Source organism: Sinocyclocheilus rhinocerous, unplaced genomic scaffold (genome assembly GCF_001515625.1).
Source record: "Sinocyclocheilus rhinocerous isolate Xijiao unplaced genomic scaffold, SAMN03320098_v1.1 scaffold2529, whole genome shotgun sequence".
NCBI lineage: Eukaryota > Metazoa > Chordata > Actinopteri > Cypriniformes > Cyprinidae > Sinocyclocheilus > Sinocyclocheilus rhinocerous.
The window spans coordinates 168264-183717 of NW_015658742.1; the positions used below are offsets into that span (position 1 = coordinate 168264).

The 15454-nt window shown below is 37.5% G+C and overlaps 1 protein-coding gene across 1 annotated transcript in view; it reads left to right on the forward strand.

Moving 5' to 3' along the window:
* The window catches only part of LOC107722872 (semaphorin-5B), a 142856-nt gene that overhangs the window by 51893 nt on the left and 75509 nt on the right, over nt 1-15454 (forward strand). Inside the window, exon 3 of the mRNA XM_016531366.1 lies at nt 12079-12324. Coding sequence (XP_016386852.1) covers nt 12138-12324 — 187 coding nt within the window. The 5' untranslated portion in view covers nt 12079-12137. The remainder of the gene's footprint in view (nt 1-12078; nt 12325-15454) is intronic.

Sequence of the window (15454 nt, forward strand, 5' to 3'; positions counted from 1 at the left end):
ACCTCATTAGCATTAAATGTTTAAATCTAAAGTTAGTAGGTTTATGTTTAAGAATATACCAATGGATGTTGTCACTGAAAAATAAGACAAAAATATTTATTTAAAAAAATATTTTTTGCATTGTTGTACATGTATATGGCAGGTGTGAGGTGATTTCTGGAGAGGAGGTGACTTAACATCTCACCTATCACATTTCTCAAGCTTTGAAATCAGTGGTTCAGTTCCAGACCTCTTTCAGCCTATTGAATACTGAACCAATGAATCACCATCTAACATAACATACCTTGAACTACAAAGAGTTGACGTGAGCTCCGTATGCAATCTGATCATGTCAGTGAGCATAGAGAGTTGAGATGATGTGTAACCCCAGGCTATCTGTGATAGACACATACAGTATTACAGGCTGGTGGGCAATTGGAGAAAGGTGCGTTACTGAATATGGCTGGACGTGGCTAGACTGTGAGGACATGATATAGGCTGACACAAGTTCAGATTGGAGGATGGCCCTTTTGCCGCCTTCTCAGATTGGGTTTGACCACCCACACGGATCTCCAGCGTGGGTAGCCAGAGCGAAAGAAACCAGGATTGGTTGTATGAGGGGGTATGTAAAGGTTCTAAACCTGGTTTATGTATTTTATTTGTGCATACATGTTCAGTTATGCAGTTTTTTTTATTTTAAATATTTCACCAAAGTCCCTTTAAGGCAAGTCATGTCACTCGGCGGCCATCTTTGAAACGCCTCTTTGGCATGCGAGTGCAGCTCCTATCTCTTTGAATGGGGAAACATCAAATTCTCCAAAACTGGTCGCCAAGCTTACGATTAAATTTAATATTTGAAATCACCAATGAAATCTGACAACAACTGTATCAAAAATGTTGTTTCTTTTGCTCAAATAGCGTTAAAAAAAGCTTATTTCTAAGTAGGGCTGTGCAAATAATCGAATGCGATTTTCATGCGCATCTCGTCAGTAAAGCCGGTTCTGTGATTAGTAGTAAATCTCCAGCAGGTGCTTTCAGATGGAGTGGCATTTACTACACAGAGCCGTAGTTCATTGACAAGCTACGCAATATCGCGTTCAAAATCGCAGGCGATTCATTGCCGATTATGAACGTAACGGCAGCTACAGTGACGCACTGACTTTACCCATTAGCGATTGGCTCTTTTGCTCAGAAGGCAGGGCTTCGTTTGATAGAGCGGCCATATTGAGCGTTGCATATTTCTCCATTCAAAACTATAGGAGTGACACGTCTTGGGTATTCTATAGTCTTTGATCTCACTTATAATTTACTAACCCTCATGTTCCAAACCCTCTGTCATTTTAAAACTGCATGATGTAATTTTTCAAGATTTTTTTTTGTGTGTGTGTTACTTTGAATTTTTTCCTAACCAACCTTTACTAGCGATGTGCACTAGCAAAGGCATTTTGCTTATTTTTATTTCTGTTGTATTTTGGTGAGTAGCTCCGCCCACAGTAAAATCTCATTGGTCCAAAATAATGCTATCAAAGATAGTAATATTTAATGCATAATGTGTCATGTCATGTAGCTTTTGTTTTTCAATTTAAAACTTGTGTAGCACCTGGTTACAAAATAATATCCCTCTGAACTTTAGACTAGCATATCAACCAATAAACACTGTTTTGGAGGCTTATTTGGTGAAAAATTGTCCTAATTTGCTTTCCTTCTGAAAGTAAAGATTACTTTTAGCCTGTAGCTCGGTGTGATTATGTGAGTGAACTTCCTGCCGTAAAGTGGCTACTTTTGTAAATTGAGGTGAATGCTGTGCATTAGATTGGGTTCTGTGATCTTCTGGCCTGCGTTCCATCTGAAAACTAAAGAGATTGTCACCACAGACTTGCTAAATTACATTCATAACCTAACGTACGTCAAATGCAGAAGACCTCATATGAACAGGCTTGATTCCACCCTTGAGAGGCGATAGGTACCCCGTAATTGCTTACTTAATGTAAGGTACTTCTTTTCTTAATCAACATCCTCCATGACCCTTCCGTCAAGCAGTGAGCAAACAAAACCTGCCGAAGTCTATTGTGTCTTTCCTTAATCTGGTCTGTCACAAACCGATACAATAACTTGATAAACACCTTTTTGCATTCAGTCAGCATTGGAGTTTGAAATTAAATGCTGGCACTTGCAATCAAGCTGTGCTTTTAATGGAGTTTTTGGTGCGCTGAGGACTGTTGAGGTTTTGCTCTTTTCAGGCTCTTTTGAAGAGGCACTTCAGGGGCGAAATGGCTGAGCTGATCACGACCAGCGTCGCTTCGCTGCTCTCCTCAGCTTGTGCAGATTACACTCTCACTCTGCCAGACACCACTAGCCCAATTGGCCCACACCAAATGGAACTGTCTCACAGCTATGACAAATGATGTGTGTTGTGTATATGCGTGTGTGTGTGTGTGTGTATGACTTTGTATCTGGAGCCACAACAACGAAAAAGAGCCACTCAGCTGGATGGTCAAGACCCTTGTTAGAACTTGGATGGAGCTCTCACGTAAAGTTGCGAACTCCGTATTCTGCCATTGTTGCAACCTAATTTTGTCGTGCGCACGTTGACACGCGGCCAACAAGCTTTAGTGCGTTGTTTCTGAAGTACTACTCCTACACATGTAAAAGCTCAGAGATTCAGTCAAAAAAGCTGATACGCTCTCCAAACACCTACCTACGCTCTCAACAGTAGCTTGGCTCTTTGTGCGAGAATCCCAGATAGGTGTGAAATTGCATCGTTACAGATGCCAACCTGCCCCAAAGCCATGAAAACTCTTTCTGATGTGTCCTTTTCCATGAATGGAACTTTGATGCGTTATCAGATACATTCCAGGACACGCCTGAAGTATCGGCCTATCGACCAAGTCTGATTATCCTTTCTGTGCCGTTCGTAAGGCTAGCGAGGAGTACGGCCTCCCGGCATTTTTACCGTGAGACGAGTGACTTTGCTCTGTGATTGCCGTGACCCACCCCTCACCCTCGTACCAAAAGGTTCCTTTATGAAGCTCTTTTCCATTTCGCTCTGAATTCAGTCATTCCTTCATTAACCGTGCAGACCTCCATTCCCCTGCCTTCAGGGCCCCCTTTGTCCTTCTAATGGCTCTGGTAGGGCATACTGGAGCAGGCATTAAAGAGATTTGGTGTGACTTAGGCTTTGAAGAATTAGACATGCTCAATGTAACCCTGACTGACCTGAGCCTAGTTCTGGGGAATGGGGTGAACTGAGATGCAATTTTTGAAGCTGAGCTGATGGTTAGCCTTTTTAGGCCCTGTTTACATTAGGGGCATTTCTTCCAAGGAGGCAAGAGAGGCAGTGCCTACTCAAAAACATTAGATGAGAAAAAAATTTGTACTACAAAAATAACACAAATATTACAAAATATATAATTAAAAAGTTTTTACATCACTCGTTTTTCTAAAGAAACTTTGTTCAACAATGACACCAGCAGGTAAAGTTACAGTGGGAGTCCACATCTCTCTTGCCTTCCCTGAGCCCATTGAGTTTTAACAGACCCCCTAAAGCATGCCTTGAGTTTGGTGGGGTGTAATTGAGAATGAATGCGGGAAAGTCACGTAAGATGAGGCAATGCCTCCATCGCAATATGATTGGATATGACTGGTTATGATGATTGGCAGTGACTGGTTATCCTGTGTGTTCTGTGTTCACAAATCAGTCTGAATAAGCAATATAATGTCATTAATGGAAAAGACTAATTAAAAAAGGTAAGTAAACAACTCACACACTCACAGATATAACCACTTTGGTATGTCAAAAAAAGACTGGAAATGACCTGAAAACATAGTCTGTAGGGAGATTATTTTAGCTTGGTGTAATCTAATGTAAAACTGTGTCTGTGACCAATATTTACCAAGCTTTGGTGACTGATGATCCGAAAAAAATTCAAAGATGGTTAAAAGTTAACTATTAAAAAGAAAAGCTGAACATAAATATAATTTATTGTTTAAGTTGTTACTGCCTTGAGTTAGTATTTTGGAATAAATATAAAATGCTTAAAAACACTAACTTGATTCATAGTTGGATTTAATAAATTTAATATTGATTACATTGTTAATGTAACAATATAAAATAGTTTTTTTTCTGATAGAGTAAGTAGTGTTTATTTAACCAAGAAAATGTGACTGGGACATGCATTTACATTTGATTGGGGAAAAAAAAGAAGAAAAACTGTGAGGACTCCTCATTTCAAAACACCACTGCACACCACTGGTTTACATTTAGTATTAAGATGCGCTTTTGTTGATCACAGGTGGATGACGGTAAATACAGGTGTAAATGGGGTCTGAAACGCTTTGAGCTTGTCCGCTTTCGACCACTTCCAGACATATTCGAAAACGCATTCAAACAGCCACAAAAACCACCTCCTCTCTGCCTACTAACCTAATTCTTAAACATTACGGGATGTGTTGTTGAAGCACACTACCCAGAGTCGATTTAAACTTTGCCATCCAAAATCATAATGTTCGAAGGTGAAACGTCACAAAAAGCACAGCGTTTTCTTACCAGTACTAACTGTAACACAACCCACATCTATCAGAGTACAAATGAAAGCTGCTGCTCTCCGTATCATTTTCCATGGTCTCCTTTTGCATTCTCATGTAAATTGTGCAAGCTTATTTTGCAGTATTAGATCGAAAAATATCCCGTAGCCCATAAATACACCATAAACCCTCCCCTCAAAGACATCATGAAAGTGGACAAAAGAGACAGATAAAAAACAGTTGTAAACGGAAATGTATCTCCCTCATCTACCTGTGATCCAATCGTCCAAATGCATACCAGGTGTAAACAGGACATTAGAGATGGCGTTATATGTGATTTGACTCCACTGAATCCCCAAAAGAGATTTTATTTAACACTTCCACAAACATAATAAGTGTTTAAACTGTGAATGTTTTTTCATTTGTTTTCCACTTCCCTTCAATTGAACCTTAAAAATGATGTAAAGGGAAAATGACAAGTGTGAAACACTTACAATTGTATTTGTCTTCCCAGAAACCCATTTCATTTAGAGACAATGAGCTGACAGTGTGCCATTTACTTTGTAGATCTCTTTTTGTATATTTATTCTAATTGAGAAACAGGTGTTTCTCCCAGACCTCCCAGGATCTGAGCTGGTGGGTGCCTAAATAGCTTTGTGTGCTCTACTGGCCCTCATCAGCATTCCTGCGGTGTTGGAGCTAATGGCAAGGCAACCTCAGCCTAATGCACCACCTAAATGACTGATTTCTCATACATTTAGTATTTATGAGGACTTATGAGTGCACACAAGATGCTAAACCTGGAGAATATTATAAGAGGTAATCAATTTTGCCTGGACTTGCAGAAATTACTGGAGGAGACATGAGACATGGCTTCACCTAAATTACTGCTAACATTTAGATTTTTTTTTTCTCCCCATCTGTTGTAAAGTACCTAGCAAGACTGGGACAAGTGTTTATTTGTTTACGGTTGAGGAGACATGAGACATGGCTTCACCTAAATTACTGCTAACATTTTGATTTTTTTTTCTCCCCATCTGTTGTAAAGTACCTAGCAAGACTGGGACAAGTGTTTATTTGTTTACGGTTGCTAAACAGCATTGCTACTTGCTGCATCAGTATGGAATTAGTGATGAAATTGTGATTAATAAAATTAAATAACTAGTATATAATGAATTTTTATAATTGTAATGCATTGTTGCATTGAAACAATACAATTAATAAATGCATATATGTTAATGTGATTAATATTAATACAGTACATTAAATATGTGTATATATTTTAAAATGGCTTGAATGTGGCCTATCCCATCAAAATATAGCTATAAAGCTATTTTAGCTTTCAATTTCTAAACAAAAGAAGAAAACAATCAAATGACATGACGTACATTGCATTTTTAAACTATTTATTTTTCTGTATCAACTAAATATAGGCAGTAGCACATGGTTTTTAAAATATAAACAATTTTTTTGTTGAATTTCAAGTTAGGAAGTGCAGAAAGTTGTGTGATTAGGCTATGGGAGGCCTCGTGCTGTGAGGAGAGGTTTTAGCACAGGGGTGGTTGAGGGTTTACTGCTGCCAAAGCCATATGACTTACAGCCAGAGAGATCAACACAGCTGGCAGCCCAACAGCCCGTGTAATGTGGAAGACTCACCTTTTAAGTTTGACTTTTGGAGGGATCGATATGTACTTATTGGATACATTTTTGGAAGAATATGACCCATGCAGCTAACCAAGCTTATGACCTGCTCACAGGCCAAAAGATGGTGCAATAGGAGCTCTGTGCTGACAGGAGGAAGAGTGGAAATAAAGTAATTCATAAACCTATTTTTTTTTTATTTGGGACCAATGGAAGGGAATGCTAGAATGCACTAGCCTATGTCCTTTTTATTGCTCTCCTTAGATACTTGTTGCATCACAGTGATTTTACATGATTTAAAGTCTTGTTTCCAGGTTCATTCTGCATTCTTTCTGCCATAGACTGATGTCATCCAATTATTTGTCAGTGCACATGAAAGTTAATGGCATGAATGGTAGGGAATGATTCTAAGGAAGCACAGCAATACCAGCAACAGCCATTATATTTAATTCAATGTTTTTTTTACACCAAATTCCGCAATAAAAACAAGTAATCCACAAACCGTCCTTTGTGTGATGCAAGTAGCATTAATATTTCAATCTGTAGTCCCCTTCATGAAAAAGAAATATCCATTTTTTATTATTATTATTTCAGAACAAATGGAAAATGACAATGAATTTAAACTCTAGACCCCTGCACATACTATCAGCCCAGAAATATTTCCTTCATTAGCTAAAGTTTTTTTTAGTATTTTTAATATTTTTAAAATTAATATATTAATTACATTTAATGTACATACATACATACATAGATTATTGTTTGGGATCGCTGGAATTTTTTTAACGTTTTCAAAAGAAGCCTAGCTGCATTCATTTGTTCAAAAATGCAGTAAAATCTGTAATATTGCAAAATATTATTAAATTCTTCAGTCTTCAGTGTCACATGTATTTCAGAGTGTGCTTAAAACTCATTTGTTTTCATTAGCATTTGAAAATGTTTAGTAATTTGTTCTTTGTTGTTGTGTGATATATGTTTTATGTTTGATTTTATTCTTATATTTTTATTTAGTCTTCCTGCACAGCACTTTGGTCTCCACATCGTGGTCTTGAAAGTGCTTTATAAATAAAGTTGAAGTTGAAGTCACATGATCCTTCAGAAATAATTCTTATATGTTGATTTTGTGCTCAAAAATATTTCTTATATTGTCAATGTTGAAAATGGTTGTGTTGCTTAATATTTTTTGAAAACTGATACAAATGAGTTTTTCAGGATTCTTTGAAGAATAAAAAGTTCAAAACAGGATTTATTTTAAATATAGATTTTTTTGGTAACTTTATAAATTACTTTCCTGTCACTTTTGATCAACTTCATGCATCCATGCTGAACAAAAGTATTTAGCAAAGATGCATTAAGTATGACCCCAGACTGTTTAATAGTAATACATTTATAATATTTAAATTGATGATTTAATAATTGATGGTGGTTTTCAATAGGTTTGGTCTTGAGCAACAGCTCAGTGTAACTACTCTGCGTGTGCTCAGAGCTGATTATGTTCTGTTGTTCATCTTACTGTCAGATGGGCAGCCCAGGAGGCACATGAGAAACTGCTGTTGATGATCCAGGCACCAGGCTCAGTGCGATTCCCTCTTGCTGACAGATCTTGATGGCCCCGTCTGACATCACTGTCATTTGATGAGGTGTTAAATGAAGAAGCGGCGCTCATTAGGAGAGATCGTGTTTGCTCTTTGGCTATACCTGCTCTCTTGTCTCTCATGCCTGTAAGGTGGCGAACAAACCTGCGCCGTCTTTCGCAATTGTTCGATGGCGTTAACAACGTGTTCATTAGTCGGGTCTGTTTCCATGGAAATATGCTAGGGGCCTGGGGAGCCTGCTGGGCGCATGTTATCCCGGTTGATCTAGGTGCTATTGACAGAAGCACTGCGTGTGCATTCATTAGTCTAATCAAGGGAAGTTCCTTAAGCCAAGTGCACACGGTCCACGAATAATTGACCATCCACTCAGATTGTCCACTACTCCTGTGAAATCTATCGAAGTGTCCCAGATGGGTATTTTCTTTTCCCACGCACTAAAATAGCTAGACAGCCATAAAGTGCAATGGGCCGTTTTGCAAGTATCCCAGAGGGAAGGAGTCTTGAGTGCTTTCTTTGGCTTGATCTTTCTTCTACCACTTTGGTGAGCACACCACATTCAGAAGTGCTGCCAGCTCGGCCCACTCTCTAAGGCCAGTTTAGAAGTGCCACCAGCTGTTTTGAGCCTTAATTTGTTAGTGTAGGTGGCGCTTGTGCTCGGGCACGTCTGTGTAGATCCTTAACGCCTTCGCTATTTGGCATTGGGACTAATTAGCTCACAGCTGTTGACTCACTGGGATGCAAGTTGTTAACAACTGCTTTTGAACTTCACATGTGCTTGCTTGCGTTTATGGATTTGCTTTTTATGTTGTTTTCTTCCCTTGTCTCTTGGGCTTAATGTAGCTGGTTCAGACTGACCTCTTTCCCGTCACAGCAGCACTTCAGCAACCAGCTGAGTAAAGCACACAGATCCCCAGCCACAAATTTCAGATCCCAAGCCAGAAGTGTGTACATGACCTCCCTGAATAGATGTCTCTTCATAAATTGGTGTTGCTCTAGCATAATGGGGGACAAACATGTTCTTGATTCAGTCAAAATGAAAGGATGCACTTTTTCTAGTTTGTGATAATGGCATCATAGGAAATGTGTATTTTATTTCGTTTTTCCTCCTTCTGCCGTTTAGAAATGATATCCATTCTTCTTCCTTATTACTTTACTGAATAACACAAATAGCCATCGCTGTTTTTGAGAATGAATTAAGTGTGATTTTGTGAATTTTGACAAAATTTTGTGTAAAAATGCTAATAAATGGTAACTTTTTTGTTAGATTAATTCAGTATATTTATTCTTAATTAAGGAATATTATCTATCTCTCATTATCTCAAAATGATTCACAATTTATCTGCCCTACCAACATCAGCATTACAAAACCTGTATGGTTGACTACAAAGTTTTTTGCTTTATCAAGGATAATTATTTATGATATTTCCCCATTACGTTACCTCTTCTGAACGTTAGTATGTACATGTGATTGGCAAGAGCAATAAATATGTAAATATTTTTGAGATTGAATTCTGTTTTAAAAGCCAAAAAAGGGCTGCTAAAAATTGGTGAATGTAATGTTTTGAAATATTAATTCAGTATATTTTATTTAAGGAATATTATCTTTGTCCTAATTAAATTATTTATAATTCATGTGCTCCATAGACATCAACATCTGCCCACATTTGTCGACCGCTGATCTACATAGTAAGTCAAGCTCTTTTATTTAAAAAACATTAAGGAGGTTTCATCAAGGATGATTATGATATTACCCCGTTATCTCTTTCTGAGCTTACACATTTGAAATATTAACATAAGGTCAATTTTGCCATCAAAGGTTCTGTTTCTCATTTCTCCTGAATACTAACTAGGTTAAAACACTTCTTTTACACATGTGCCAATACACCCACCCAGCCATACTTTATTACATAACCCCTAATGAACAGTCTTGACCCAAGTGCTACAGGATGCAAAAACGGATGTGTGTGTTTTCTGTAGCGTTTGTATTCTAGATAGTTGCTCTGCTAAGATTTTAACCAACTTGACAAGTCAACAAGAATTTAGTTCACTCTGTTGTGATCTTTTTCAGTCTAGAGATGTTATGGGTTGTGAATAGTCCTGTCTCATGCAGATGGTTGACTATATAGCAAGCCAGTTGCCATGTTCATTTGCCTAATTAGTTACCCGCTGTTGCGAGAAGGATAATTGAGAAGGCATTATGGTAATTTGCAACATAACCAAACTAATAATTTTTTATCGATTGCCTCATCCAATGGTGAAACTGTAAATTAGACCCTGGTGCATCTCAGTGGATTGCATGAATTCACTCTTGTTTTTTAAACACTGAAATAATATTATGTGCCACAAGATTAATATATATCATGTCTACAGAGAAATAGCATTAATGTTGGTGGTGCACAACTTTTAACTGCATTTGTCCACAGCATGTAATACCGGTGTACTGATTTCCCTGAAATGGCTTCTTAACTAGTTTACCACAAAGTTTTAGTAGGTCAATCCAAGGGGTCAAAGTTTTGCTGGTTAGTCCAGTTAGCCCCTGCTGGTAGATGCTGTAACTACAAGATGCTGGTTTTTATAAAGCATCTTTCAGCCATTCAATAGTTGCTGTGAGGTTAAGAATATATATACAGGTGCATCTCAATAAATTAGAATGTCTTGTTTTGTTCGGTGTGTAGACAGTATGCAAATGATTTACTGTGGCGACCGTTAACAGGAGCAGCCAAAACTGACAATAGGATTATATTGTATTGTATTGTATTGTATTGTATTACATTACATTACATTATATTAGGTGTGAAATAAATGGATATAGTTAAAATTCACCTTTCCTTCTGAATTTGTGACCATAAGGAAAATTGGGCTTATTTTTGCTAATGGGTTCCTTAAGGATACTAGATTCTAGCTTAGGGCAATGTGGGTGTTCAATTTAATCTTCGTCTCCTAGGTCCATAGGCTTGCTCGCTGAAGTGTGACACATTATGATTTGAGAAGTTAACATATGACGCGGTGTGTGAGGAGATCGACGGGCAGCTGAGTACAGTGATTGAGGTAACTGCTGTGTGTTGTAATATGACTGCACTGGAGCTGCTCTGAATAGAGATGGAGATGTCATGCCTCACCTCTAATAAGATCAGCCATGATATTAAAACTCCTCCGCATATGAAGGAGACGGAAGGGCGCTTAAGGGGTTTTATGCTGATCAAGCTGGGCCACCACTTACTGCCAGAAACTTTTAACAACACCACCCACCACTTCTGCTTCCTACCCCAGTTCCCCTGCACCAGCCATCACCGTTATTATGTAATTGTTGTTATCCAGAAGCTGAAAGTTCTAGCTTGCTGCTTTTGAAGTGCTACATGTTTTTGTTAGGGTTTTCTGTGGGGTCCAATGTAGTTGCCTCAATCATTCTATCTCTTTGCAAAGCCTGCATTGCATTGTGACCGAATCACAAAACATTCACGGCTGAACTGTGCTGCACGAACTGTTCAGGCTGGACTGAAAAGATCAGGGACCTTGTTAAAAACGCGCTTCAGCCACTCTTAACAAAATGTTAGGATGCTTGAGAAGGATTTTGCAATGCCGCAGGTGCTAATAAACAGCCAGGAACAGCACAACTTCTAAATTACTCATATTATTAGTTAGCAACTGGAATATTAGTAGCTTTTTATGGAGTAACTCTGCTGGGGAAAATTTTGAGTTTTGGATGTTAGAATATGCACATGTTAGTAATCAGCCAGGCTAAAAAAATACAAATATTTGACCATTTTCAGAAAATTTGTGATTTTATTGTATTCAGTTTTTTGTTCTATTTTGCATAAATATTGTTTAAAAATATATTTTATTTAGTATTAATTCAGTGTTATGAATTAAGGCATGTTCTTTGTATCTCTTTTGCCATTATTACATTGAAATGCTTATTTATTTACATTGTAATTTATGTATTTGGCAGACACAAACTGAACCCATGACCTTTTGTTTGAATTACAGAAATGCCTACAGTAATTTATCAGCATTTTTTTTGAAAATCAGCCCCCCTGCTTTTTATATATCAGTAATTCAAAACAAATAGAAAATTAGTTTTTTTTTTTTTATGGTGTGACTCTTTTCCCACTTTCTGTTCATACACATTTAAACTGTTGTTGTAAGGACAAATCACATTTGCTGTCAAGTCAACAAAACTTTGACATAATCATAAAGAAGTACAATATTGCCAAACTGTTCAACTCATATGACAGTAAAGATGTGTGTGAGCTGCAAAAAATGGAAACCTTAAAGAAATAGCAAAAAAAAATAAACGTAGAAAAGTATGTTGACCATGAATCTTTTTCTCCCCTCTCAACAGGTGCATTCCAGAGGCCCACCTTGGCAGCTAGAAGAGAGGAGAGGTCGGCCTCCATCACCATGACAGTGTTGCCACGGACCGTGGCTTCCCTGGCTGTGCCCGGCCTTATCCTCTGTTTCATCACTCTTCCATTTCCTGCTATACTATCCCAGAGGCCCCCTCTCCCCACAGAACCCTCCCCCACCCCAGCACCCCACACAAGGCCGGAGTGTACCCGCCTAGAGCACCCCGTCATCTCTATTCAAGGTGAGCACTGATGTCTCTCGCAGTACATGCTCTCACTCCTGAGATACTACAGCAATGGTTCTCTTCTCTCTAGGAATCACTTTCAGTACATGAAGCTACTTCTAGATTGCCAGATTAAAAGTTGTTGAAGGTGTCATTCTTAGAATATTTTTTCCTTTCCCCCCTTACTATGCAGAGAGAGCTGTAAGTGTAAAAAACATTAAAAATCTCAATGGCAATTTTAAAACACTTATTTGTTTGGTCATCCCAACCAGTCAAATGTAGCAACACTGGCTCAACCATGATTTTGTTGCTTGAATATTTGATTTTCTGACCAATCATGGTGAATGTTTTAGAAACCTGTTTACAGATGATAATGCTAAGCTACACTTCAGTCAAAGTACTTTTTTAAAAAAAAAAGCAGTTTGCTAGACTACAAGCTACTACCAAAATGTAGAAAACTGCATTGTTATAAAATATACATTTTTGCTATGTAAAAATACAAAAACCTTTATGTAATTGCACACAATACAGCATTTAACTAAATATTTGGATGGAAAAAAGGAATACTGCATGGACTCAAATCATTTTGTGATTTATTTGATCAGTGAGTCATTTACTAAAAAGAATTAGTTCACAAACATGTTTACTAAGTTTTAAATTGATTCACTAATCCACTGAAATGAATCAAATCAGTGTCACAAATCTTATTTAACCAACTCTATATATGAAAGAAAGTGCAATAACTGGAAAAATGCTTGGTGAAGCTATACTATTTTGAAAATAGCTGCTGCTGTCATACTACAGAAAATACCTAGCTGCATGACTAAACATTGGCAATATTTTTGTTGGCTAAGCCTGAATCGTATAAAAACTGACAAAGCATGCTTTAAGGGCACAGAATGTAGCCTGCATATATTTTTAGGCCATGTTCATACCTCAGTCAGCTTTAATTGCTGATAAAAACAGCAATTCTTAGTCTTTTGTTGAAAGATGTGGCCAGGCATGTACTCCACCATTATACACAATTTTCTGACAAAGTCCACTGCTGTAATTCAAAGCGTTTGGGAATGTAGCGCCCAGCCTAGTGAGTCCGGTTGTTTTTCCACTGTTCCTGTGTATTACACAGGCTCAGACTGTAGATTTACATTTTTTGTTTCGTTTATCTTATTCATTGGGTTATCCACACATTGAAGACAGTGATAGAGCATGCTGAAGATAGCAAGAGATAAACGTCTTTCATTTCTTCAAGATTCCTATCCTCCTGTGTCCTAGCACACAAAGAAAACAGAATGTGCAGCCATACCTTGATATCGCTCAGAAAATCTTCTCCATACCCATGGAACAAAGGTGTTTTCTATACCAATAACATATTTATTTAGACAACAGAGTGTGTTTGTAGTGAATATGATCTGTCGACGATTGCCTTGGCCATGGAGTGAGAGCAGCATGTTTTTGACTCTCTGAGGGACATGACAAAAATTGCAGAATAATGCCTCATGGGAAACAAAAGGAATTGATGTCTGGGGGGGCTCTATATAATATATGAAACCTATTTGGACATTAGGGCAGCCATGGCTCATATAGACATCGCCTGCGGCCAGCTCAGTTTATTGCTGCCGAAAAAACTCAGGTTGCATTTTGATTTGTCATTTTATGCTTTGCCATCAAAGCGACAAGAATTTTTTTTTCTTTTCATAGTGTTGAAATAGACTGCAATTACAAACGGCCTTGTTCACTGAGTTAGAAAACACTACAATTTGCAAACAAGCAGTAAATCGTAAAGCCGGATAACCAAGGTACTGTCTTTGTTTTTCCCATTTTTTTGTTTTTGTTGTTATGGTATTCTATTCCCTTTCGTCATTTTAGCTCATTGAAGCAAAGGCACTGTGGCATAGCCTTCACAATAAGAGCTGCTGAACAATTAGCTTTGCACTGTAAGCAATAGCACACCTCGAAATCCCTCTTTATGTGTTCTCAATGGTATGGAAGTCCCACAGCACACCTTAATGCCTTCTTTTATGTTGAAGCAGTGGTATGGAATCCCTGCTACAATGGAAGTGTTGGCCGAACTTGAGATTAGGTTCTTTGATGGATGAACGTTTTTTAATTGACGCCTTCTGGCGGTTGCTCAGTGGAGTCACCTGAGGCGTGTTGGGGGCCTCTATCTCTGATCTCTGACAAGGTCTGTAGATTCACACATGCCTTTGAACTATTCTAAACCGTGGAAATGATACTCTTAAGATGATTTAGCATGGTAGAGCATGACCACCAGGGTTGGGGCCAGTCATCTTGCTGAATGGGACTTACAACCTTAAGAATTAGACTTTACACTTCAAGGAATTACCTCTTAGTGAGTAAAAAAAAAATTTTTTTTACTTGTTTTCCATTAAAAATTAAGTTAAACAATGTAAAAAGATGCTTTTACTTATGCAACATTACATTAAGACTTCTTTTCAGATGATGTATCTTTTATTTTTTATTTGACTTATTTTAAATATGAATAAATTAAACAAGGGGAAACAATCTGGCAGTGCAGTAACAAAATATACTTCAAATTAATACACTAATTCAGGATAGTTTTAATGTTTTATCCAGTGGCGTAAGTATATATATATATATATATATATATATATACTTATATATTTTTATATTTTAATAGGAAAATTAGACAAATACTTAAAAGCATTATTTGTTTTAAAATTGCAAATAACATACAGTAGAAACTATGAGAAAGTTGTGCTGCATTTCTAAGAATTTTAATGGGGTTATATCAAACATTATTTGAGAATTTTCTCCTGAGGTTGTACCAAAGTAATAATTTATTTTTACGTGACTATTTCTACCCTCTGACCCAGTGGTTCTCAAACTTTTTACAGCGGCGTACCCCCTGGGGCATTTAACATTCTTCTGCGTACCCCCTCTCTTCCACTTAGAACGCAGTCACACTTTTTCTATTAAAGGACAATATTTGCACCCTTAAATTTATTTACAGGTGCATTTTTTACCTTTATAGAGGCAATATTTTATATCCTTATTAATTGTATGTCATGTTTTATGTCATATTCTTAACATTCCATTAAGTGTATTATTAATATAATAAATAAAGCAATAAATGATGGCAAATCGAAGTGATACTTGTAGATTTAAA